Consider the following 25,148-nt stretch of genomic DNA (forward strand, 5'->3'; position numbering starts at 1 on the left):
CGAGAAACGAAACTGCCGCCGGCGGCGAGTCCCCGGGTCCCCGCGGGTCCCCCCACCCCGGCGGCGGCGGCGGCGGTGAGAGCGGCGGGGGGAGTTCGGGGGGTGGGGGAGCTCCGGGGATGGGCGGTCAGCGGAGCGCCCTGGGGGAGCTGCAGGACCGAGGGTGCCCCCGGTAGCCCCGCAGCGAGCCCTGGGGTGCTGCAGGGCACGCGGGATGCTGCAGGGCGTGCGGGGTGCGCATCCCGCTCAGCGCCCTCCCCGGCTCGCAGCGTCCCTGCCTGGGCTGGGATGCGTTCGGGAGAGGAGGGACATAGCCAGGGTGCAGGTTTTGAGGTGCAAAGCCCTGTTTGGAACGTGGGGAGAACCCCGGGGGTGCACAGTGCTGCTTTCGGTGAGCGATCCCCGGCAGCGATATTCTAACCCTGCTGCCGCCTCTGAACTTCTGGGATGGCATCTGGGAGCTCCCGGTGAACTTGTTACAGTCGGATAAAAGCAAATGCAGCAACTGGGGGTCCACGTGTCTCGGGGCTCTGCACAAGCTGGAGGGTCTGTGCCTGCACACACACTCGGGCAGGCTGGTAGTGCCGGCTCTTGGGTGGGATGTGGAGAGAGCTGTGTGGTTGAAAAAGGCTGGGAAGGAGCGGCGCCAAGAACTTGAGAGGCTGTTTTTGCACTGGAGGGAGATTCCAGAGGGCTGCAGCTTCGGTACAGCCAGGATGGCTGCGGGTGGTGGGGTGGCACTGGCCACATCTGCCAGGCAGATCCTCTTCCAATGTTTCCAAACCCTCCCGGCCGGCCCGGCTGCACTGATCGCTGGTGGGGTGCTGGAGATGCTGGGAAGGTTTTACTCTGTTGCTCTGAGTGCTGCCTGTAGCTGTAGAAAAACTTCCAAGGGCCAGTGCTTGGCTGGGTCCTGTAACCGGGGTGTGCGGCTGCAGCCCCCCGAGGCACACGGTCCCCTGTCCCCATCCTCTCCCAACACTCTGGTTCACGTCACTTGCTCTGATCGAGGGGCACTTGGCTTACTCCAGCGTAGCGCGTTGCCTAATATTCTGTCAATAATTAATGAAGCCAAGAGCTCAGAGAAGGGCTGCGTTCCTCCAGGTGGGATAGGATGGGGGTGGAGCATCAGGACGCGGGAGCACGATGAGCATTTCTCTGCCACAGCCGTGCTTCCCCTCGCCATTTCCAGGGAAATGTGATTATCTGTGGCCGCAGCACTGCCCTGCAAGGCGCCTGCCAGGGACGATGCTTGGACACAGCGTGGCCCGGCCCTGACCCAAAGCGTCTTCCTGAGCGCGGAGGAAATGCCATCAGCGAGGTCATGGTGTGCTCTGTTTGGGTTTGGTTTGTGGCAAGGCTGGACCGCAGCTGGGAGAGAGTGCATGGGGCTGTGTTGGTGCCTGGGAGAGAGGCAGAACTCGCCCAGATGGTGCTGAGGGTACAATAAACCAGCCTCTCTCTGTCATAGGGACTTGTCACCCATCAACAGGATGTGAGTGGCTTTAAATGCCGGGCTGAGCTTTTCAGGATCAGTGTAAAAAAGGTGGTTTTTAAAATTGAAATATACAAAATTCAGCTTGTAAATCATGGTCTGTGGCTTGCTGGTAAATACCACTCCTCATCCACTCTTACCTTCCCTGAAGCATTTGGATTTTGCCCTGTTGACATCAGTTTTATTCACAGTGGGACAGCTGTCTTGGGGCACACCTCCTGGAACTTCCTCGTGATTGTGTGTTCCCTCCACCCGAGCTTGGATTGCAAAAGTTGCCTTAGCTTTTTTTTCGCTTATTTTTTTCCCTGTTTTTTTTTTTCCCCCCTAGTGCAAGAGTGCTGTAGAGAGGTAGAGAGAAAAAAGGTTTAATCTGGCGTCAGCACTAGTGCTGTACAGAGACTTTGAGCGGGTTTGCACTTCCTCTTCCCTCCCACCTCCAGACCCAGAGCATGTTCTGGCAGTTTGCTCAAAATCAAACGCCTTCTTAAAAAAATAAACAGCAGAGGAATTGACCCCTTTAAAGGTGGAATATTCCCTCTTAGCTTTTTCCAGCTGGGATGCCCTGCCTAGGCATGAATTCCGGTGGCACCCTGGCTGTCCTGCTCGGTCTTTGGGCAGTTCTGAAGCGTTTCCCCGGTGGGTCGGTGCCGGGATGCTGCCGGACCCGTGCCCTGAGCTCTGCGGACGTGCCGGGACCGGCAAGTTCGGCTCCCGCTGCACGGAGCCGAGTGCCAGCGATCAGGTTTCTTCCTCTCCCTGTGTATAAATGAGATATCCTGGAGTTTTCACCACTTACAGTGTTGCATAGATGTCGCACAAACCCTGAGCTCCAGTGCTTTTCCCAGGAGGGCTCGGCCGGAGGCGGGGATTTCCAGAGGAAGGAAGGTGGAACTGTATCGGAGGGATACCAAAGTGTTCCCGAAACTGCAGATGTCAGTTCCACTGGGAACGTGCTGCCCTCGCCAGCTTCAAAGGAGCCGCAAGGCTCTGGGCGGCTGAGCTGCCCCGTGTCCCGCTCCGGGCGCTCCCGCTGCGCGCATTTGGGAACAGCCTGGCTCTGCTCTGCTCTGCCCCGCCGCCCTCCGGGTCCCCCTGCCCTGTGCCCAGGGGCGAGCTGAACCTGCGGAAGGGAGGGACATTCCCTCTGCCTGAGATCCCGCTTAGCTCCAGTCCATCCCTGGTCTCCCGGGGAAAGCCGAATGGGAATGCTTTCTCCTAGCTAACAGGCTCCCTAGGCTCAGACAGGAGGGATTTTGGCCCCCACAAGGCACGGGGTTTTTCCCTCTCGCAGTCCAGCCCTCGGAACAGGCTGTGTCTCCCCAGATTTCTGCCTGGATCCAGTGTCCGGGGTTTATTCTGGTGTTCACAGCCTGGGGCAGTTTGGCAGGAGCAGCTCCAGGAGCAGCCCCCATTCAGCACCGTGCTGCCTTTGTTGTCTTGCTGGGAATCAGAGGAGCATCCCTTGATGCCCTCGGGCATGACACAGATTGTTCCATCCCCCTCCTCTCTTTATAGGTGCTTATTTTCAAATTTTCCCAAGTTATTTCATTTTGGTGCAAAGCATTTTATCTGCATCAGTCAGCAATCGGGCAGCACCAGAACCTCAGCTGTGGCTCCAATTTTTCTTTTTTTGTGGTAGAACCAGAACAAACAAAGAGCTCCTGACCCCTGTGCTACAGAAAGTTTTATTCCAATAACCATGACCTTGTTACAGCCAGAGGACAGGAATACCCTGCTCTCTGCTGGCCCCAGCCAGCTCAGGGTCACTGCTCTTCTTTCACTGCCAGCCTGCACTGAGCACTTCAAGCAGAGGTTTGGAAGTGAAGGCACAGAGCTGAGTCTGGGTGATTGAGCTCTGGATGCAGAGCTCGTGGCACGGCACAGTGCCGTGGCACAGTGACCCCAATCAAGCCAGCGCTGGCGTGGGAGTCTGCCACGGAATCCCACAGCTTCCCAAAACAGAAACCTGCAGCTCTGCCCAGCACCAGGCTTGCTGCCAGGCCTTGAGAGATAAACCGAGCGGGTGTTTATGCTCTGAGCACGTGTCTGACCTGATGCACACAGAGAAATAGGATTAGATGACTCCTTCATGGCTCAGCAGCAGTGACACTGCTGTGACACTGGGCTGGGAGGTGAGGAGCTCTCTAAGGGTATGCTGAGAATGTGGGTGATGCTTCAACCACTTCCAGCTCTGTGTTTGTTGTCTAGAGCTCCAGCTGGAGCACTTCCTGCCCACTTTGCCCAGCACTCTGTTTATCCCAGAAGAGAGCAAAAGATTCTTAATTGAAAGTGCAGAAGCAATGCAAGGTTTGCCTTCCATTGTCCACGGGGCCTCAAGTGTAAATCCTGCTCTTCCCTGGCATTGCCACAGAACCACTCTGTGGTGGATGCTGGCCAGGAGCCTGACTTGGGTGCTCGGCACGAGGCTGGTGGCTTTTCTTGGCAGCACATCCTGCCCACAGATGTGCCCCAGCATGTTCCTTTCACCCTGACCACGTGGCCCAGCCACCAAACCCTGCAGCATCATTCCCAGAGATGCTTCTGGCCTCTGGTTACCCAGGAAACTGATGGCAAATGCCAGAGCTGGTGGCTGGAGAGGGCAGTGAGCCATGAGTCGCCTTCCTCGCCGCCAGGGCCGAGCTCTCCCAGGCAGATGTTTACAGAGCTGTCAGCTGGCGAGATGCCGGCAGGCCCCTGTTCCAGCATGCTCATCTCCGGCCTTGGGTGCTGCATCCCAGGAACAAAGAGGGTGGTTGCTTCATTAATTAATTCCTATTAATTTTTTATGCTATGGCGTAGATGGGCTGAGGGGCTGGAGCTGGGTTCCTCCCCCTGGGCGTGGGGCTACCTGGCCAATTCAGGGAAGAAAACAGGATAAAGAAGGAGAAAATGGGTAGGAGGGACCCAAGGTGGGGCAGGTGTTGCAGGAAGAGGAAGCTGGATCATGTGTCCATGGTCTGAGGCAGATCAGTGGCTGCTGTGGGGACCATGCTGGGCCCTCTGGAGCAGTCACTGCTTTACCACTTTGGATGCTAAATGCTGATGGCTGAGCCCTGCTGGGAACCAGCACCACTTGGCAGTTTGAGTGCAAAACTCTCCCCTGGGACCTGGGCTGGTGGCAGAACAGAGCTGGGGGGGAGGGTGCCGAGGTTGAGGTTGCCTGGGTGAGGTTCCTGGCGGTGCCAGTGCCTTTGTGTGTGCCCAGCCAAGGATTGTCTGATGTTTCCTGCTAAGTCACTTGTTCCTTGTTCTTTTGTCAGGCTTCATGATCTTGCACCGATGGCCCGCAGGTATGCAGTGAGCTAGGACAAGGCCACTCGCCCCATGGCACCTCCTCCCCACGGCATCACCTTCTAAGACCTTCCTGCCATTCATTTTGCTACACTCAAGCTGCTGCCAAAGATGCCAACAGCCAACGGCCCGAAGGTGCCACTGGGCAGCCTCCAGCAGCAGCTGGAGCTGCTCCTGGTCTGCTCCAAATGCAGTGTGAAGGAGAACGAGATCACCTACCACCCGCAGGAGGTGGAGCACAAGTGCATGTACGAGATCCTGCTGGCGCGCTTCCGCAGCCGCAGGAGCAGGAGCACAGCATGGAGGAAGGTGTCCCGGCGGCCCGGCTTCCCCAACCCGGCACGCTACGCTGTCTGCAGGTACTACGTGATGGGGATGGGCTGCAGCAGGCACAAGAACCAGTGCACCTTCGCCTGGAGCGCGGAGGAGGCCGTGGTCTGGAACTTTGAGAGGGAGCACCAGCTGGAGCGGCGCTGGCTGAAGGCGGCCGTGCTGCAGGCGCAACTGGGGGCCCACCCTGCTGCCACCCCCCACCTCACTGCCAGCGCTGCCAGTGAGATCACCAGCGAGTTCGGGGGGTGCTTCCAGGAGATCTGCAAGCGTTGCTTTTTCGGCTGCCCCCAGCGCATCACGGTGGGTGGCTGCGGGTGGCTCTGTGAGACCCACCACAGCTGGGACCCGCTGCTGGTGCACGCGGTGCTGGACAGCCAGAAGAAGCAGCAGTACACGACCATCCGGCCCTGCCCCGAGTTCATGGAGACCCTCAACTACTGCCGGTTCGTGTCCCGGGGCCAACCCTGCAGGCACGGCCCGCAGCGCTGCCAGTTTGCCCACAGTGATGTGGAGATGGCCGTCTGGGAGGCCGAGAGGGAGCGCGGATTGCTGCGCTCCGACCTGCTGCCCTCCGTGGGCACTGGCAGAGCCAACGGCAAGCCGGCAGTGCCTGCGCCCGTGCAGTTCTACTGCCACATCTGCCTGGTGACCTGCAGCTCGCAGGAGAGCTTTGAGAACCACTGCTCCTCCATCGAGCACGTGCAGATGCTCTCAGCTGACAGCTCCATGCAGTGGGTCCACCGTGCTCCGCCGCTCGGGCTGACCAAGTTCTCACTGTGCAGCAGGTAAGGCATCCAACAGGGAAGAGACAGGGGCAGCAGGGAGCTGCCAGCTCCCTGAAGATCCCCATGCCACCAGGCACGGGTGGCACCTGGAACACCTCTCTCCCAACAGAGCAGATGTGTGTGAAATGGGGAACAGCTGCACCAAGGCTCATTCCAAAGAGGAGCTGCAGGAGTGGATCCAGAGGGTGAAGGTTTCCATGAAGAAAAAGAAGCAAGCCCTGAAGGATGGACTCTTGTCCTACCAGGACCGGCTCCTTGCTGAGTATCGGATGTGCTCCAACGAGGTGTTAATTGTGAGTGGTGGGCACAGGGTGGGAGCGCTTTGGTCCAGCTCTTCACAGGAATCCTCTGGTGTGAGAGCTTGGGAATGGAGCCCACTGCTCACCTTCCTCATGGGGATGCAAAAAGGGATGTGGCATCCTCCTTCCTTCATCTCTTTGGAGTCAGCAACCTGAGAGCTTGCTCAGGGTACCCGGGCTATGCTGTGCTTCCCAAGGCTGCTGCTGTGGGTGATGATGGAATATGAGGATGTACTCTTGATTCCTCTTGGGAGGATGTAGCGTAAAGGCAAAGATGAAGATGGCACTGTGGAGGGCTCTGAGATGTGTCCCTTGGATGCTGCCTTCAGTCCCTCTCCTCTCATGACTCCCCACAGATGGCTGAACACGTCGAGGGTGTCCAAGTTGTGTGTGAGCAGCCTCTGCATGTGCAGCTGGAGGACAGGAAGAAGAAATACCAATGGCAGTTCAAGGTCCACTCTCAGGTAAGCTCAGTTCTTTGGAGGTTTTTTTTTTTAGTTATTATTTCTGCTAGGGGCAGAAGGATGGGGATTTGGGCATGTTTAAATGAGGTCAAGTGTTGGGTATATTCAGGAGCTGCTCAGGTGGTGCTTGCACTGAGGCCATGTGCAGGGGTGCAGCCACTGTGTCTCCTGGCTTGTGCAGTGGTCCTGGGGCAGATCTGGCTGCTCTCAACACCTCCCCTGTGTCATCGCAAATAACAATTCAGCTGCTTTCCTGCCCAGGATTTTGTGGATGTTGGGGGCAAAAGCCTTCTAAAAAAATCTAAAATCTACTTTTCCAAAGTAAATCTACTTTTCCAAAGAAATCTACTTTTCCAAAGTAGATTTCCCATTTACTGCACACTGGTTGATATTAAACTGAAACCTGAGGTTCTCTGAGACCTTAGAGTAATAGCTGCGGGATTGCACGAGGAATAAATTGTGGTGGGACTGACAGAGAGTTTGGTTCCTCTAGCAACTTTTTCTAGGGAATGCTGCTGGAGCATCTCACCAGCTGCTGGGCTCTTCACTGTGTCCCTGTCTTGTCCCCAATGGCAGATGCATCTGCAGCACGTGGCCCTGCTGAAGCGGGAGCCTGGAGTCAACTTCTACTTCTCGGGGAACGGGCTTTCTCGGGGCCTGCAGTACCTTTGTGGGGAGCACGTGGCCACCGTGCTCTCCTCGCCCCGCACCGCGCTGGTGGAGGTCAGCGTGGAGTGCTGCGTCCTGGGCATCTTCGAGCAGTGGGTGGTGTTTGACTTCGGCAAGCGCCCTGTCCTCATGCAGAAGATCAGGGTGAAGGTTGGGAGGCGGGAGGCCCCCCAGCATGTCCCCAGCACCAGGGAGAGCAGCCGCCCCGTCAACTTTGTGCGCTGGGATCGCGGTAACCGGATCATCATCCCCAGCGTGCCGAGGACCGATGACGACGTGGTTCTGCTGGCAAAGTACAAACCTCCTGCTCTGGCACTGGATTACCAAAGTGGGAGTGGTGCAGTCGTTCCCATCACCCGGGTCAACTATCGGGAGAGGATGCACAGCTTCCTCTTCCGTGAGGAAGAAGCTGAGCAGGCTCTGATTGCCAAGTAAGTGAACCCTTTTGGGGTTCCCCTTCACTGGGGACCACAGGCCTGTTGCTAACCCTTGGGGCCATGCTGCTTCTAGGGTCTTCTGTCCATTCTGGGTTGGGTCTCGTGGTGCCTTCCCAGAAAACTGGAAACCTGCCAACAAGGATGGCTTACTGGGTTTCATGCTGTGGCTGTGGATTAGCTAGAGCATGGTTTCTGTCTGTATGTGCTTGAGGGGTGGGAGACCCTCTCTGGGTGTAGGTGGCAATCCCCTCTCCATGGGGGAGGCCTCAGGAAATGACAGATCCTTTCTCTGCTCTTCACTTGGGTGTTTCCTTCTTTCAGACTCAACCTGCGTGTGCTCATCTCGCTGACGCCCATGCTGCAGAGCCTCTCCATGGGGGCCAAGTTTGCTGTCTCTGGGGAGCTGTTTGCTGAAGTGCCTACCCCTTACAACCTCTCACCAGACACGGATGAGGGGTACCTGCTGAGCAGGTCTGTGCCCACCGCCTTCCTGGCGCTTGACCCACCTGTGGACAATCGGGTTTATGAAGTTTTTGTGGAGCATAAAGCCACCACGGAGAAGACCATCTGGCTGCGGATACCAAGCAGGTGCTGTTCTGAGCTGAACTTCAAGGCAAACACCTCCCACAAGGTGGAGATCCAGTTCCAAATAGATCAGCTGCTGTTCCGGCACTGGCACCAGGCTGTGGACAGCCTGTTGGATGAGAAGCTGGTCCTGCCAGATGTTGCCAGTTGCTCCATCCCCTACTCTCTTGGGTCCCCACAGAGAGGGAATAACAAGCAGAAACAAGCCATCTCCTACATCACAGGCCAGCTGACCACCAGCCGGCAGGTGCCACCTCTGCTCATCTATGGGCCCTTTGGCACAGGGAAGACATTCACCTTGGCCATGGCCACCTTGGAGATCCTCAAGCAGCCCAACGCACGGGTGCTGATCTGCACTCACACAAACAGGTTAGCAGGGAAGAGGCAACAAGAACTGTGGGTGGGATGAAGGGGAGCCAGGGTGTATGAACCAGAACCGAGCTGCCATTTTCTCAGTGTGCACTTCAATTTCTTGTCTAAATAAATTAGTTTTTATTGAATTTGTCTTAAAATGCTCTAGTTCCTGCTAGGAGGAAGCCTGGTATGGGTGGAAGTCTTGGTGGAAGAGGCAACACAGACTCATAGAATCCCTGAATGGTTTGGGTTGGAAAGGACATTCCAGCTTGTCTTGTTCCAAACCCTTCCCCGAGATCAGGTTGCTCCAAGCCCTGTTCATCCTGGCCTTGAACACTTAACATATTCTTGCCTCATCATAAAATGGGAATGTGGCTTGAGTTTTCTTCAGCCTTTACTGTGTACTGCAAGAAGTAGAAAGTTGCTGCCTGACCAAACTGGGATAATATTGTGCTCTAGTTGCCCTTGAAGACTGTTTGGGTCTGTGTACATGCCAAACTATTGACTTTTCCAGGGAGAGTTTGGGGAAGAGAAAATGCAGATCTGGTCTGAATGCCATTGGATCTGCCTTCAGAGAAACCAGGCCAAGACTGTTAAAATTAGAGCAGTTACACTGAAAAGAGTGTCCACATCTGACCCTGCAGGCTGCTACTGCCTCAGTTTTTAATGCATAATAGATGGTGACTGCTAATCTTAGCCTGTTCCAGGCTGTTTGCTTGCACGGAAGCTTCTGCAGGTCTTGTCTCACCCAGGGATGGGGATGCTTTGCAGTCAGAGAAGAGCTCCTTGTCACTTGGCCCTGGACAGCATCAAGGCTGCAGGTTTTGTTGGGCACATCACATTTTTCCATAAGAGTGTCAAGAGATGTCGTAGTCTCAAATACCAATTCCTATTTTAAATCATACTATTGAAAGAGGCTGGGAATTGGTGGCTGCGTAGGCGCTGGCTCCTTTGTGCAGTTGTAAATGTCTGCTGTGACAAGTGTGGTGTCACCAGAGCCAGGAGAGAAACTGGATGTGTGCTGCAGAACGATGAGAGAGAACTTTGCGTCACAGAATTTAGAAACAGCACCAACAATTCTTTTCCCTTTTGTTCCCCTCCAGCGCTGCTGACATTTACATCCGGGAGTATTTTCACAACTATGTGACCATGGGGCATCCGTGGGCTGTTCCCCTGCGGATCATCCTCACCGACCGGCCCATCAACCTGACAGACCCCATCACCCTGATGTACTGCTGCCTCTCGCCAGACCAGCGCTCCTTCCGCCTCCCCACGCAGGCCGAGATCGACAAGCACCACATCATTATCACCACCTCCATGCTATCCAAGGACCTGAAGGTCCCCCGAGGTTACTTCACCCACATCATGATCGACGAGGCTGCGCAGATGCTGGAGTGCGAAGCTTTGGTTCCGCTCTCCTACGCCACTTCTGAGACCCGCATTGTCCTGGCTGGGGACCACATGCAGATAACCCCAAAGCTGTTCTGTGTTGGGAGTGGGCAATCTGCTGATCACACCCTCTTGAACCGGCTCTTTCAGTTCTACCAGAGGGAGAAGCATGAGGTGGCCATGAAGAGCAGGATCATCTTCAATGAGAATTATCGTTCCACTGCTGGCATTATTGAATTCATCTCCAAACACTTCTACGTTGGCAAAGGCAATGCGATCCACGCCAGTGGGAACATCCCACCCCATCCTGAAATTTATCCCCTTGTGTTCTGCCATGTGTCTGGTGTGGCTGAAAGGGATATCTCCATGATTTCTTGGCAAAACGTCTCCGAGATAATACAAGTGATTGAGAAAGTGAAGGAGATCTATCAGCGGTGGCCAGATGAGTGGGGTGTGCGGGATCTGAAGAAGATCTGTGTGGTCTCCCATGGGACACAGGTGCGTAGGGGACTCCTGCATTCCACCTGAGGGGGCTATACCTGCACTGCTGACTAAACACTCCCTAAGAAAGACCTTTTGATCTATTTGTTATTATTTGTGCTGGTAAAAATAGGAAATCTGGGGTCTTGCGTGCCTTCAGTGTTTTTTTGAGGCACTCCATTTAGGTAGCGTGTCTAGGTGGTTGGAGCAGACATGGTGGGATGGCTTAATTAAACACTTCTGCCTTTTCTAGGTAGGTTAATGACAGGGCAGTGAGAGCCTGGCTGAAGTCAGCCCAGATGTGTGTGTGGCTGCTTTCAAGTAATTTGGGGAACCTGCAGCTGGGCAGGATGAGGGACCCTGGTGTTTGGTGGGTGGCATTTCTGAGCTGAGTTCAGTTGTGCTTCTTTCTTACCAGGTTTCTACAACAAGACAAGAGCTGAGGAAAAAGCAGCTACAAGAGGTGGTGGTGGAAAACTACGAAAATTTGCCAGGTTTGTGTCTTGTGCAACAGTCTTTCATGCCAGGCTGCACTTTGGGGTCTTCTGTGTGTGAGTCATACACAGCTTTTGCAATCATGCTGGTGGACAGGAGGGTCCACAGCAACTACAGCCACTGTGTAACAATCAGGAGAGAGAGAGATACCAGGGCACTAGCAGAGGATTTTCCAACATCTTTGCATTTTCCTCCTTGTTAAAATAGAAAACATTGGCTATTGTAGAAAAATACCTCTCTGGGAGGTGCTGCCAGGCAGAGCTCCCCTGCCCTCTTGGTGTCTCTGCCACCACTGCAGTCCATGTTACACCCATTAGGAGGGAGTGCCTGGAACTTCTTTGGCTGATTTCCATGCTCTTCTGGTTGATAGGTCTTTGAGTTTGTCTTTTCCTGAGTGAATAAGATTTCACACTGAATTAAATCTGCATCCAACTGTCAAGTCATTTCAAATATATGGACGTGGCTTTGTGGGAGGGTAAAAACCCTGTAAGTGCCATCCCAGAGACTTGAGTATGTGTGAATCATGTGAAGCCCTAAGTATCCAGTGAGGGAGGAGAGTGACAGAAGGGAATTGAAACCAGGATGGGTTCCAATCCTAGAACAGCTCACTAGTGGAGGAGTCTCCTGCTCTGGATGACAAGAGAGGGATAAGGCTGGTTTTGTCCTCAAGGACTTAATTTATGACTCATCCATGTTTTCATTATCTTTTTTTTTATTGCACAGCTGGGGCTCCTGTGGTGAGAATAACTGACCCCAGGGGGTGTTTGTGATCTCCACACCCTTTCTTTGCAGCCTCTTCCCAGCTCTGACATCACTGGGATGCCTCTTCTTGGTTGTTATTTGTTGTGTGATCAGCAGAGCTCTTCCTGAGGGGAGAGGGATCCTTGCAAATGATCACTGCTCTTGTTCCTGCAAGACCCTCAGTTCCTCCGGGAATTTGAGATTCCGTGTTTGCAAGCAGGGGCTGCTGGTGGCACTGGGCACATTGGGCTACTCTGTGGGTGCTCATGGCTGCATTGCTCCAGTGCTCTGCCTTTATCCCACCTCCAAGCTCTCCCTCCCTCCCTGGTGTGTGGGTGGTGGTGCCTTGTGATGTCCATCCTGGTTCATGCACAGGGGATCTCACGATCCCCAAGAGCTGCTTTACTCACACTGGGTGACCCCCACGTTTCAGCCAAGTGGGGTGACATCAGTCCATGGCCGTGTGACACAGGGTAAACAGGTGGCAGCCAGGGAGGGTCTTCCCTGTTGCATTCTTGTGAGTGACTTTTCCCTTGTCCCCTCTGGTGCAGGGCGTGAGTTTCGGGTCATAATCATCAGCACGGTGCACACCAGTGAGAGCCTGCGTGTCTCAGCCTCCCATCACCTCGAGTTCTTCAACGAGGCCAGAGTGCTCAACACCATCATGACCCGCGCCCAGTCTCTGGTGGTTGCGGTGGGGGACGCCGTGGCCTTGTGCTCCCATGGCCAGTGCAGCAAGGTGTGGAAACGGTTCATCCAGCAGTGCATCGATAACGGGAGCATCTTCCCGGAGAACCTGACAATGGCTCAGATCAAACAGGCTGCGTGTGACAAGGAGAGCTGGAGCAGGAGCCTGGAGGAGGATGAGGACAGCGATGCAGACTCCTCAAGCTCTGAGGGTGAGAGCATAAATGCTGATGATCCCATTCTCCAGGAGCTCTTAGATGAGAGCAAGAACATGCTGGTGACAGTGTCTGATGAAGGGCTGCTGAATGTGAAGTCCGAGGCTTCAAACCAGCGGGAAGACAAGCGGGAGTATTTCAGCTTCTCTTCTCAGACGATGCAGCAGTACCTGCACATGCACCCCCAAATGTACAAGAGGTGTGAGCTGATCAAAGAGGCGTTTGACAGAGCTTCTGCCTTCACCCTCAATGACTCCCCTGCCATGAACATCCAGATCAAAGGCAGAGTTAACTGTGGGACAGCCTTCACTGGGGATGAGGTGCTGGTGGAAATCCTGCAGAACAGCACGGGTGACAGCAGCACCCACCGCCCACAGGGGAGGGTGGTGGGCATCCTGAAGCGTGCTGAGAGAGAACGGACCTTCATCTGCATGATGGATGAGTTTGATCCCCGTGTGATGATACCCATCGATCCCACCGTCACCAAAATATTCGTCCCGGGGCTGAAGGAGAAACCCAATGCCATTCCCATCCGCAGGCTTGTCAATGGGAAGTACAGAGTGGTCAGGTGTGAGAAGATCAACCAGGAGACAAGGAGGTGCCAGTTCTACTGTGTGCAGGTCATCTCCTGGCGGGAAGGGTTTTACTACCCTCTGGGGATAGTAACAGAGATCCTGCAGGCAGCAATGACTTTGGAAGAAGGCTTAAAGATCCTTGCCTTGGAGTATGGTTTGGAGAACAAATATCCAGCTGCTGTGACCAGAGAGTCAGCCAAATACGCCTCCAACAGCAACATAAACCTCACCAAGGAAACTCTGAAGGACTGTCGGAATTACATGACCTTCACTATCGACCCTGAAGGTGCCAGGGATTTGGATGATGCTATCAGCGTTAGGGATCTTGGGCGTCACTATGAGATTGGGATCCACATTACAGATGTGGCTGGCATAATTCCCAAAGGCAGTGCCTTGGACCTGGAAGCAAAGAAGCGGGGTGTCACCTACTATGCTCCCAAGCAGGAGCCTCTGTGCATGTTCCCACCCAAAATCAGCCAAGATGTCTGCAGCCTCCTGCCGCAGAAGGATCGACGGGTGATCTCCTTGTTTGTCACCGTAGAGAAGGAGACTGATCAGATGTTAAAGGGAATCTTCACCATCTCCGTGATCCGCTCGGACAGGCAACTGTCCTATGAAGAGGCAGAGCTCTGCATTAAGAAGTGCTACAGCGGAGCAGCAGAAGCCCTTCGTTTTGATACCCTGGAGGACTGCATAGCTGTGGCTTATCACTTCTCCAGGATCCATCGGAAGTTTCGGCTACAGGAGGATTGTTTCTATGACCGGCTGGATGAGGAAAGTTCCCCAGGTAACAGGGGGTCCCATCAGATGATAGAGGAGTTAATGATCATGTTCAATAGTTTTGTGGCCGAGTTCCTCACCAACCAGGAGGTGACCAGAAACGTTACTCCTCTCCGGTGTCAGTGTGAGCCAAGTCTTGGACAGCTATCACACATGAAAAACAAGTACAGCCACATCATTCCTTTGTCCATTCATCTGTTGCATCACCTGGGAGAAATGCCTCCTGGTCAAGACTCCCCTAAAAATGTGGAGTTCAGTGTTCTGGGCCCCATCTGGGAGCACCTGCAGTCAGCTGCTAATGCCCATGACTTCCAGAAGATGCTTGACCTCGTTGTCACTGATGACATCCACCCCAAGCTGGCCCCAGTGGTGCTGGAGTTCAGGAGACTGCTCAGCCGCTCCTATTTCTGTCGCTCCAACTCCACTGTCCAGTCGAAGGCAGGCCATTACTCCCTGCATGTGGACTCCTACACCTGGGCCTCCTCTCCCATCCGCCGGTATGTGGATGTCGTGGTCCAGCGGCACCTCCATTCTGTGCTCCGCAAGAAGCCTCTCGTCTATTCTATGGACGACATTGAGTTTCTCTGTCACGACTTCAACAGGAAGAATAGCCAGGCGGTGGCGTACGAGAAGAGAGCTCACTCCCTGCAGATGGCCAGCCAGCTGAAGGACCAAGTCCTGCAGAAGATTGCCTTTGTGGTGGATATCGAAGAGATGAGCAGATTTTTTAAAGCCCTGTTTCCCCTGAACAATGAGAGTCTTCCAGATCCACAGAGAATTAGCTACAGGTCCCTTCAGCTGATAGAGCAGCCTGTGTTCATCCATCAGCGGAACAGCATCAGGCTGACCTGGAAGAGGAGGATGTACTCTGCAGACACAAAGGAGCAGAGCCTGCGGGAAGGACCCCTCTGTGACAAGAGCGTCACCCTCTTTCGCACCCAGACGTGGCAAGACGTGCTCACGGCCATCAGGAACGAGGAGTTTGACAAGGCTGCGTCCCTCCTGCAGCAGAGCAAGGAGCTGTACCGCCGGCACATCGGCTGGGTGCGCAAGAGCTCCTGCTCCCACTACATGGAGCTGTCCCTGGAGCTGAGCGCCGGCGACGCGCTGTGGTTCCAGCTCACCACCGACGTCAGCCGCGGCTTCCTGGTGCCCTTCGTGCAGCTGTGGTGTGTGACTCCAGGGTTTGAGGTCTGCCTGCAGCACATGGAGAAGCCAATCGAATGCTTCTCAGCCTACGCCACGCTGCAGTCCAAGGACAGGTACAAGAGCACAGCAGAGTACAACAAGGTGTGGATGCCCATGAGTGCCATGGAGTCTGCGTCATGTGCTGTGGCAGAGAACGACTCGATTGTCCTCTGTGATATTAAAATAAAGTGGGCAAAGCAAAGGACAAGCAAAGGACAGCTGCAAGGGAGCTTTGTGCTGAAGAAGGCGTGGTTGGAGGACTGCTCCATTGAAGTGGATTTCATGCACTGTTACCTGTGCATTCGTTTAGGTGGGCTGAAACTTCCCAAGAGCCCTCAGAGTGATGAGGAATGTCTCAGCCATGGCCTCCAGAACCTGTCTTTGCTTGACAACAGCAAATCAGAGAACAAACTTGTGGTTGATCCTGATACCTACACCTGGGTGGCTCATGGGGTCACGGAGGAGTTCAGCGATAATGACAAGTCAGACAGGTCTAGTCAGCAGACTGTGAATTTTTACATCCACTATATGTCTATGGAGACCGTCCCTGTGGAGATCTCACAGCATTCTGCCAGGTTCACAGTGGAGCTCATTCCAAAGATGCTGCCAGACATGTAAGTGGGCTCAGCACTGTGCTTTGGTTTACCTGGCTTCCCACGGGACCCCTCTGCTGCACCCCCATGGGCTTTCCTCACTGCTGTGGCTGATCCCCTGAAAAACCTGCCCTTAGCCTTACTCTGACTGGCTGTGTTGGGCTGTGGGTCTTTGCAGGGTGTGCCAGCACTCCTCAGGTCTCTTCTCCAGAGGTCTCGTGCTCTTCTGGTTGTCCCTGAGAATGGGGAGATAGAGAAAGGTGCTGAAATTTCCCTAATCACCTGCTTCTTATGTTACTGGGTTGCTGCAACTTATAAAAGGCCAAATGAAGCTCTGTAGTGGGGTTTGCTTAGTGGAAGAGCTCCCTGATTTCCAAATCGTTCCCCTTTCTTGTTGCTGCAAAGCAAGTTCTGCTCTTTTTAAATCAGAGCTGATGTCTAGTTTGCCCTTCCTCGTACACAGCATAGGCTGCTATGCACCTCAATGCTGTAACAGTCTCAGGGCAGAATGTGCTTTCTTTTGCATCATGAATTTTAGGAAACATTGGAAGCTAATCCAGTAAAAGGGGGCCATAACAAAAAAATAGAGTTGGGACGGGAGTTGTGTTCCTTGCTCTCAGTATCTTTGCAGGCTCAGCTCTTCAGTCAATTGAGAAATGGTCCCAGATAGAGAAGAGCAGAATAAGTTTATTTGTGGTTTAAGTTCTTTATGAAAGGAGCTAATGCAGCAACAAAGCAGAGAGGAAGAATAAGTAAGGCAGTTGTGCAAAGCTGTGTTACAACTTTTGCTTTATGCTACATCCCATTCATTCCTATTTGTCCTTGTCTGTCAGACGGAAAGAAAAAGCACTTTGGAAGCTCAAGCGTGCCTCTGACCTTGCTACAAGCATAGCCCTTGGCCATGAACCTCCTCAAAAATGTAAGTGCAAATATGAACCTTTAATACCTTTGTGGCTACTTGCTTTTGGCCAGGCAGGTTCCCTGGCAGTTGGTCCCACACCAGGAGGTTCCCCTGACAAGGGGATGAGAGGAGCTGCTATGTAATTTGGGATGCCCTGCTGGTGGCTGGCATGGCTGAGATTGTCATCCCCAGGACCCACAGAGATGGTTGATGGGCAGAGTATCTTGGCATGGGACAAGGATTATTTCTAGGTGGTTTTGTAATGAATCACCATCACTAGGTACCTGCTGCACCCTCTTGCTGAATCACTTCTGTGCTGCCCTCAGTAACCTTCTTTAAATTTGTTTTCTTGGCTCTTTGCTGTAACAGTGACAAAATCCAGAATCCTGCAGCAAAAATCCTTTGATATCCCTGGCAGCAACTGGAAACTTAACAGGAGTCAGAACCAGGCTGTTCTGGATGCTCTAAAGAAATCCTTCACGCTCATCCAAGGCCCACCAGGTAAAGGGGGACAGCAGAACACACCTGCTGTGGTATGAATGGCAGCTGATCTGCTGCTTTCCATAGCTGCTTCCATAGGGCTCTCCATGAGCCAGGAGAAGGGAGCGTGGGTTGGCATCGCCCACAGCTGTCCAAGGCAGCCCCCTCAATTCTTGATTTTATTTCATGGCTGATCAGCTGGATGCTGATCCAGAGCATGAGTGTTGTGGTTAAAATGTTCTCAGCATACTCCTTTCTTTTTCTAGGCACAGGCAAGACCGTTGTTGGAACTCACATTGTCTACTGGTTCCATAAACTGAATGAGGAGAGTATTGAGCAGGACAAAACACCATGCTTGGAAGAAGAAAAGGACAAGAAGAGAAAGTGCATCTTGTACTGTGGCCCATCCAACAAGTCTGTTGATGTTGTTGCTGGTAAATATCATCTTTTAAGCCCCTGAAATGACTTGTACTGGTGGGAGGGAGGACTCATGTTGTGGAGGGGCAGAAAGTGGAGCTGGTCCCCACAGAAGACCCTGCACTGCAGGGCGAGGACCAGTGGAGATGGGAGGATGAGTGAGGGGCAGGGAGAGACAGACCTGAGCATCCCCAGTGCCTGGTGCTGTCTGAGCAGACCTGCCCTCCTTCTCCAGAGATGCTGATGAAGATGAAGAACCTGAAACCACTGAGAGTTTATGGGGAGGCCATAGAGACGATGGAATTCCCGTACCCGGGGAGCAACCGGAACATCTCCCGTAAATCCCTACGGGATGCAAAGCCCAAACGTGAGCTCAGGTAGGACAGCATGGCCTTTCAAGCTCCTAGGGTACTGGGGAGAGGTGGCTTCTGCGTCAGTAACACTGAACAAACTAGAGCAAATAGTTTCATTCCACCACTGCAGAGCAGCACTATTAAGCTGCTTTCTAATTAATTTGTGATTAATTTTTTCAAGTGAATGTATACAGTCTAGTGTAGCACATAGTCAGGAAATCCAGGTTGTTGAAAAGTCCCTGGATGTTTTCATCTCCTTTTGGAACAGTGTTGAACATCTCTGACTTCATTCCTGCTTGCAGCTGATAAAGGGAAGCAGTTGTATTTTATGTCCTCGAGGCTGAATTATTTGGTCTACAAAGATGGGAAAGTTTGGCTGTGAGTTTTTTAGCTAATGGGGTTTTGCATGTAGGCAGGTGGTGTGGTCTGCTTCATTGTAGAAGAAATCACTCAGGTCTCAGTGTTGAGGGAATATATTTATATATTGACTCTTTATTCAGTGAAATAATCCTGCATCATCGCATCCGGCGGGCGCCCAGCCCCAACTGGCAGAATATCTGCAAGTTTGATGCTCGGGTGAGGAACGGAGAGGACATCAGAGAAGAAGAAACAAAGGAGTGAGTAGAGAGAGACCCTGGTGAGAGATGCCTGACTTTGGCTGTAATCCACCTCAGAAGCACAGATTAATAAACTCTGTGTTCAGAATAATGATAAAAAGTGATGAGCTCAAGTTTACAGGTACAGCACAGAGCTTCAGAATCACTTCTGCAGTGGTGCTGTTGTCCATCTGGACCAAAATTCCTGTTCTACCTGTGTGACCCTTGAATCCTTCACCCAGACCCCCTGTTCTGTTGAGTTCAGGACAAAGTACATTTCCTAGAGTGTCCATCCAAAGCCCTTTTCTGGGAGCACCAGCTCATCCTGGGGAGGGAGGTAAAGCCATAATCATTTGGGAAAGCACAGCCTCTGCCTGGTTCCTGGGTGAGGAATCTGGAGGGGTTTCCCTTGTGCATAACTTGGTGTTTTCTGCATCAATACTAGGTACAAAAGTTGGTTGACACAAGGTCGTTCGTATCAGCTGGCGTGTCACGATGTCATCCTGTGCACCTGCTCTGTCTCATCTGCCAGCTCCCTGGAACAACTCAATGTCAGGCAGATAATCATTGATGAGTGTGCCATGTCCACAGAGCCAGAGACCCTCATCCCCTTGGTCTGCCACCACCGTGCTGAGAAGGTATGTCCCTGCCAAAGATGTGTCTCTGGGACAGCTGCTCAGGGCTCTCGAACATTTTCCATCCTTTACCATGCTGCTCTTACAAGACTTGTTAGGATTTTAAGGTTTGTGCTTCTTTATGGGGTGGGTATCACTGTCGCTGAAAAAATATTCTGGCCCAGGTACAAAGTATTAACGTGACAAGAAGCATAGACATAGCTGGGGCTGTTCAGAGAAGGGTCCAGGGAGAGCTTAGACCCCCTTCCAGTGCCTAAAGGGGCTCCAAGAGCAATGGAGAGGGACTTTGGACAAGGGCATGGAATGACAGGACAAGGGGGAATGGCTTCACACTGACAGAGGGCAGAGTTAAATTGGATATTAGGAAGAAATCCTTCCCTGTGAGGTTGGTGAGGCCCTGGCACAGGTTGCCCAGAAAATCTGTGGCTGCCCCATCCTTGGAAATGTTCAAGGCCAGGTTGGATGGGACTTGGCGCAACCTGCCAATGGCATGGGATTGGAACAAGGTGAGCTTCATGGTCCCTTCCAACCCAAACCATTCTGTGATTCTAGAATTCTGTGGTTCTTTGTTTTCCTCCCATCAGATGGAAACATTATCTAGGACAGGATCTTTATGTCATGTCCAGCATGGTCTTTGGCTGAGGTTGCTCTAAGCATAACATAATCAACCTTTCAAAGAGCTGATGGCCTTTGCAGTGCCACCACCTCACAGCTGAGGTGTCTGCTCTTCCTTCCAGGTGGTTTTGTTGGGGGATCACAAACAGCTGCGGCCAGTGGTGAACAATGATGTCTGCAAGACTCTTGGCATGGAGACGTCTCTCTTTGAGCGCTACCAGGAACAGGCATTGATGCTGGACACGCAGTACCGCATGGTGAGGCCCTCCCATGGATTGTCTTCATCACAGAAAATCCAGGCTTGCCTTAAGCATCAGATAGTCTCCATTAGTGTTTCCCCTTCCTAGACACAGGATGGTACCTTGGAATATGCCAGCTCCAGCAGAATGGCATTTTGGGTGAAGCCTGCCCAGAAAGGTGCTGCAGGCTGAGAAGTGCCTTGGGGTTTGTTCACCTCACTTTTCCCCCTTTTCTCTGGCAGCACAAGAGCATTTGTGAGTTCCCATCCCAGGAATTCTATGAAAGGCGGCTGAGAACGTGTCCTCAGCTTGTTCGGAAACCCAGCGTGCTCCACCACAGGGACAGCAACTGCTGCCCCATCATCTTCGGGCATGTGGAAGGGAAGGAGCACTCCCTCATGGTTTCTACTGAGGAAGGAAATGAGAACTCCAGAGCTAACCTGGAGGAAGTGGCGCAGGTGGTGAGTATTGCTGGGGATGCAGAAGGGGAGTGTTGTGCTGGAATTGTGGGGGGATGATAAAGGTACAAAGATGAGCAGTGTCTGCCTGGTGCCTTCCCAGTCTGGAGCACACCAGGACGCCCATGGGCAGAGGCAGGTGTAGGGCAACGTGATCCCAAGGCAGGTGGCATCACTGGCCTGGGGAGGGGCTCTGGCGGGCTCTCCCTCGGTGAGCTCCCAGGTGAGCAGGACGCTGGTCTCTCCAGGTGAGGATAGCCAAGCAGCTGACACTAGATGGCACCATCCGGCCGGACAGCATCGCCATCCTGAGCCCCTACAGCGCCCAGGTGTCCGAGATCAACAAGAGCCTACAGAGGGAGGGCATCCGCGGGGTGACCGTCTGCACCATCATGAAGAGTCAAGGTGAGGGGATGGGAGAAGGAGGCTTGGGTCTGTCCTTCCTGCCTTCCTGAGGAGCTGCTCACACATAGTCTTCGAGCAAACCCTACTCCAGGGTTATTTCAGCCATGGAATACGAGATTTCTGGGTGATTTGTGATTATAATAAATCTTTTGGAAGCCTCTGGAGTGCTTGAGCAAGGTGAGGCTGCTGAAGGCAGGAAGGTGGAGGATCTCTAGTGGAAGATTTCTAGTGAAAGGTTCCCTGCCCATGTCAGGGAATTTGGATCACAGAATGTCCCTTCCAAATAAAACCATTCCATGATTCTGTGCTTCTGTATCTGAGAAGGGTACTAGAGAACTGCCAGAAGACATCTGTTCTCTTTGGAAAGCAATGACCAGGAGTCTGAAGGCCTCCAAAGCTGAAGAAACCCAGAGGGTGGCAGTAGAGAAATGAGTGCCCTGTGGGGTAGAGAAATGGTCAGATGCTTCCTTCTAAAAAAATCTGGTTTGCTTCCACTTTCTAGGAAGTGAATGGAAATATGTGATCCTGTCAACTGTACGCTCCTGCCCCCGATCTGAGATCGATAGGAAACCTACAAAGAGCTGGCAGAAGAAATACCTGGGGTTTATTACTGACCCAAACCAGGTCAATGTTGGCATCACACGAGCTCAGGAAGGACTCTGCATCATAGGTTGGTATCCTTGGACGATGCACAAGCCTTCAGGGGAATAGGATTTTCGGATGAAGGGGTGGTGATCCAAACTAGTACAACCAGTGGTCTTGCTTTATTCTTCTGCCCTTTTGTCTGGGATTTTGAAACTGGGCAATCTGGGCAAAGCAGGGGTAATTCACGCTTGAATACAGCAAGTATAGTTCATTCTTCTCACCCCTTGTTTTGGACCATGTTGTTTCTGTTGCTTTCATGCTACAGTTCTGTCCTAACAAAAATCCGGCTGCTCATTTTGCTCCTAATCACGCAGGTGTAGGCTGTGATGTGTAGGGAAGCTGCTCACAGATATGACAGAATGAAAAGGGAGCTGGGATTTCACAGATATGTCCCTGCAAGTGACCCAGCCCCGTTAGCTAGAGGTTCTACACAAAATTAGTATCAGCCAAGCCTTTCTAGCCACTAACCTGCTGTTCCCATCCCACAGGGAACCGGTACCTCCTGGAGTGCAACCCTTTGTGGAGGAGAATGATCCAGCATTACTACAGCCACAACAGCTGCACTGCAGCCCAGGAGATCCGTGTCAGGAGGACCCCAGCCCTGTGCCGGTGAGGAGGGGCCCTCTCTGCCTGAACTGCATTATGTGTGCCTTGGGAAGGACCAAATCTTTCCATTCTTCAGTGACCTACGGAGCCAAATGCAGCGGGGGATCTGGGAGCTCCCGCACCGTGACAACTCAGCTTCAGCATCTGCTTCAGCATCCTGAGGTGTTTTTAATCAGTGCAATCTTGGGCAGGAACTTTTAATTCTAGCAAACCAAAAACGCACTGGAGATAGATGGTGGGCATGTGACTTTACTGATGATGATACTATTTTTGTAACTGTAAGTTGCTCAGCAGAACCCTCATCCTACCTGCCACTGCAGCTGCAGTTTGTGGGGACCAAATATTTTCTCCAGCTGTCAGGGTTGCACTTTGGGGATCAAATTCTCAGTCCATTCATCAGGGTGGAATGACTGGATGCAGCAGAGTGGTGCAGCAAGCTGCTGTTTGCCATGGAGGACCAAAGCTTCTGAGTACTGCCTCTCATTTTAAATCCAAGGACAGGAGATTTTTAAGACTTCTCATTTTTTACTTTTTTTTTTTTTTTAAGTGAAGGAGGAAAGCAACAAGAGATGCATGCACCACTCTTTGTCTAGCCAAAACGTTGTTCTCTGACCATGTAAATATTGCAGCAGCAAGGCCAAGGTGATTTTGTAAATAGATTTATGTACAAAGGAGGTTGTCCTCACCAGCATAAAAGCAATGAAAAGTGGGGGCCTCTCCTACCAGGAAACATTGGGATTTGTCAGCCCATTTTAAACTGTTCAGAATTTTATTTGATATCTCCTGTTGATCCCCACCCCCTTTCCTACCCCACTTTTTTTAAAGCTGCTTTTAATTTATTGACTTTTAACTCTGTGAATTTGTTTCACAGCCTTATGGCCTGAGTTTTTAAGAGCAGTGAAGGAGTGTATGTGTATAATGTATTTTTATATTTTCTGTAGCCAAACTGCTGTGAGCTGGAAGCTGTGGTTCACCAGAGAGGCTGCTTTCACCCAGTGACATGTGGCTGGTAGAGATGTACTGTGGTGAATGGTGCCCTCTGAGAATCATGGAGCTGCTTTTGGAAACATGACAGTTTTGAGGGAGGGTGTCTTTTATCTCATTTCAATTCTGAATGTATGAAGTGCCTGCCTCAGCTCTCCCCAAACCACATGCTTGGCTGTCCTTAGGTGTTCATGTGGGATGGAGCTGAGATGCAATCACACAAGTTGTCCTTGTGGTGTGGATTCCTGTGATGCCACAGTGCAATGGTAGGAGGAATTTTTTCCTGTTTGCAACTGAAATCCAGCATGGCTCTTTCCTGTGTGGAGGAATAGCATTGTGTCTGGAAAAGTCTCTATTTAATGCTGTGTTCTCATGACTCTGTGTTAGACTTGACTCCAGAACTTAGGGGGAGGTTTTGTTGTTCTCTTCTTAGTTTAAACTACTTTCCTGCAGTCTGCCTTTGAGGGGTTTGAGCTGTATGTCAGAGACCACCCAGGCTTGCTCTTGTCCTACTGAAGCATAATAGTGGGCATCTGGCTGGCAATTCCATGAAGGATAAAAACCCATAGGAAGTATCTCCTGCTGGTTCTAAGGATGCTTGGTAAAAGCTGGTAAGGTGTAAAATTCATTGCTCCTCTTTGAAGTCATCCAGTGTGGGATCTTAAAAGATTCTGCACCAACTTGATTGGCAAATATTATTTCAATTCCAAAGTAAGATTGTGTGTAGATCATTCTGTGGACTACTGAAATGCAATCAATCATCTAGCTCTGCGATGCTATGGAGAATTGCAAAAAATGCTGGAATTGTTGGGGTCACTACTTTAGCATGGTGCCAGCTTCATTTAACAAAGCCACCTTGGTTCCTTTTAAATCAGTGGGTCTCATTTTTGTGATCTCCTGTAAGTGAAGAGTTTCTCCCCTGGGTTTTGTGCTGGTTATTTCATACATGTAACACAAACAAGGAGACTCACCCCAGATGCAGTGGCTTAGTCAGTGCTCTTGGAGGTGGTTTGGCTAGAGAGAGTCCTCACAAAGCAACTCCCTTTGTCCTTAGTGGGAAAAAAGTGTTTATTTCCACTCCATGGAGGTAGAGTGAAATGTTTTGCGTGGTCACCTCTGTGTTGCAAGACAATACCCATGTTATTTTTTTTTCTTCTGAGGATGTATTTTATAACTGGTGATTAGGAAATGCAGCCAAGCAGCAGTTACAGCCAGGCTGGGCCCTTGGGCTGCTGGTGCTGTCAGCAGGTTCCTGGAGAGCTGGTTATGCAATAGTCAGGGATAGTAGAAAGTGCAATTAAACTTTTTATAGATGGTAGTGACAGCTGTGTATCATGTTCTTGTCCTTATGCTCATGGAGAGAATCATAGAAATCAATAGAGGAAAAAAGTTCAAATTAGCCTGGTTTCATTTGCATGCAGTTTTTAATTCACTTTTGGAAGAATTTTATGTTCAAGCAATATTCTTAAAATACCAAACTTTTGGCAATCCCAGTAGGAACACCCTGGCAGCATGGTGCCCAGGGCATCTGTCCCAACGCAGGCTCTGTGTTCTCCACAGTCAGACAAAAGTACATGGCTGCAGGACACAAATGTCAGTTCATCCAACAGCATTAACTTAATTTCCTCAGTACTAGCTAGAGATTGAGCACAAATTGAACAAGGGGAACCTGTGCAGGCAGCCAGTAGTGAGCCCAGGATCAGGCTGGCTGGACTGTTTTTGAGGATTTGGACAGATCTGTGTAGGACAATCAATTTACTGCAATAAATTGTTGGGGTTTTTAGAAATGAAATGTCAAGTGTCATGAAGTCTGAATTAAGGAACTTGAAATGGGGCAGGTTTTTATCTTTTGTATGTCTGTGACTTGCAGCAAACCTCAAATGACCTTTTGGATACAAATATTTTTATCTGCTTTGACTGTTCATAAGAATGAATCTCAACATTCCTTTTTTGATATTT

At 51.8% G+C, this 25,148-nt stretch overlaps 1 protein-coding gene across 1 annotated transcript; it reads left to right on the forward strand.

The window, feature by feature from the left end:
* HELZ2 (helicase with zinc finger 2) lies at nt 1-25,148 on the forward strand. The gene is made up of 20 exons (XM_033075122.1): nt 1-75; nt 4,756-5,904; nt 6,014-6,197; nt 6,560-6,667; nt 7,244-7,767; nt 8,095-8,727; nt 9,816-10,599; nt 11,000-11,075; nt 12,369-15,876; nt 16,689-16,774; nt 17,126-17,257; nt 17,503-17,670; nt 17,889-18,030; nt 18,507-18,623; nt 19,048-19,240; nt 19,975-20,109; nt 20,334-20,552; nt 20,798-20,954; nt 21,457-21,624; nt 22,088-25,148. The coding sequence occupies exons 2-20, from the start codon at nt 4,898-4,900 to the stop codon at nt 22,210-22,212; spliced, it is 8,466 nt and encodes a 2,821-aa protein (XP_032931013.1). The 5' UTR covers nt 1-75; nt 4,756-4,897; the 3' UTR covers nt 22,213-25,148.

This window comes from Catharus ustulatus, chromosome 17 (genome assembly GCF_009819885.2).
Source record: "Catharus ustulatus isolate bCatUst1 chromosome 17, bCatUst1.pri.v2, whole genome shotgun sequence".
Classification (NCBI taxonomy): Eukaryota; Metazoa; Chordata; class Aves; order Passeriformes; family Turdidae; genus Catharus; species Catharus ustulatus.

Excerpts from the sequence above, each read along its gene's own strand:
- HELZ2 (XM_033075122.1), top strand. The coding sequence starts at position 4,898 with ATGCCAACAGCCAACGGCCCGAAGGTGCCACTGGGCAGCCTCCAGCAG. Across the intron at positions 15,877-16,688 it reads CCAAAGATGCTGCCAGACAT|ACGGAAAGAAAAAGCACTTT; the intron begins GTAAGTGGGCTC and ends CTTGTCTGTCAG. Across the intron at positions 18,624-19,047 it reads AGAGAAGAAGAAACAAAGGA|GTACAAAAGTTGGTTGACAC; the intron begins GTGAGTAGAGAG and ends CATCAATACTAG.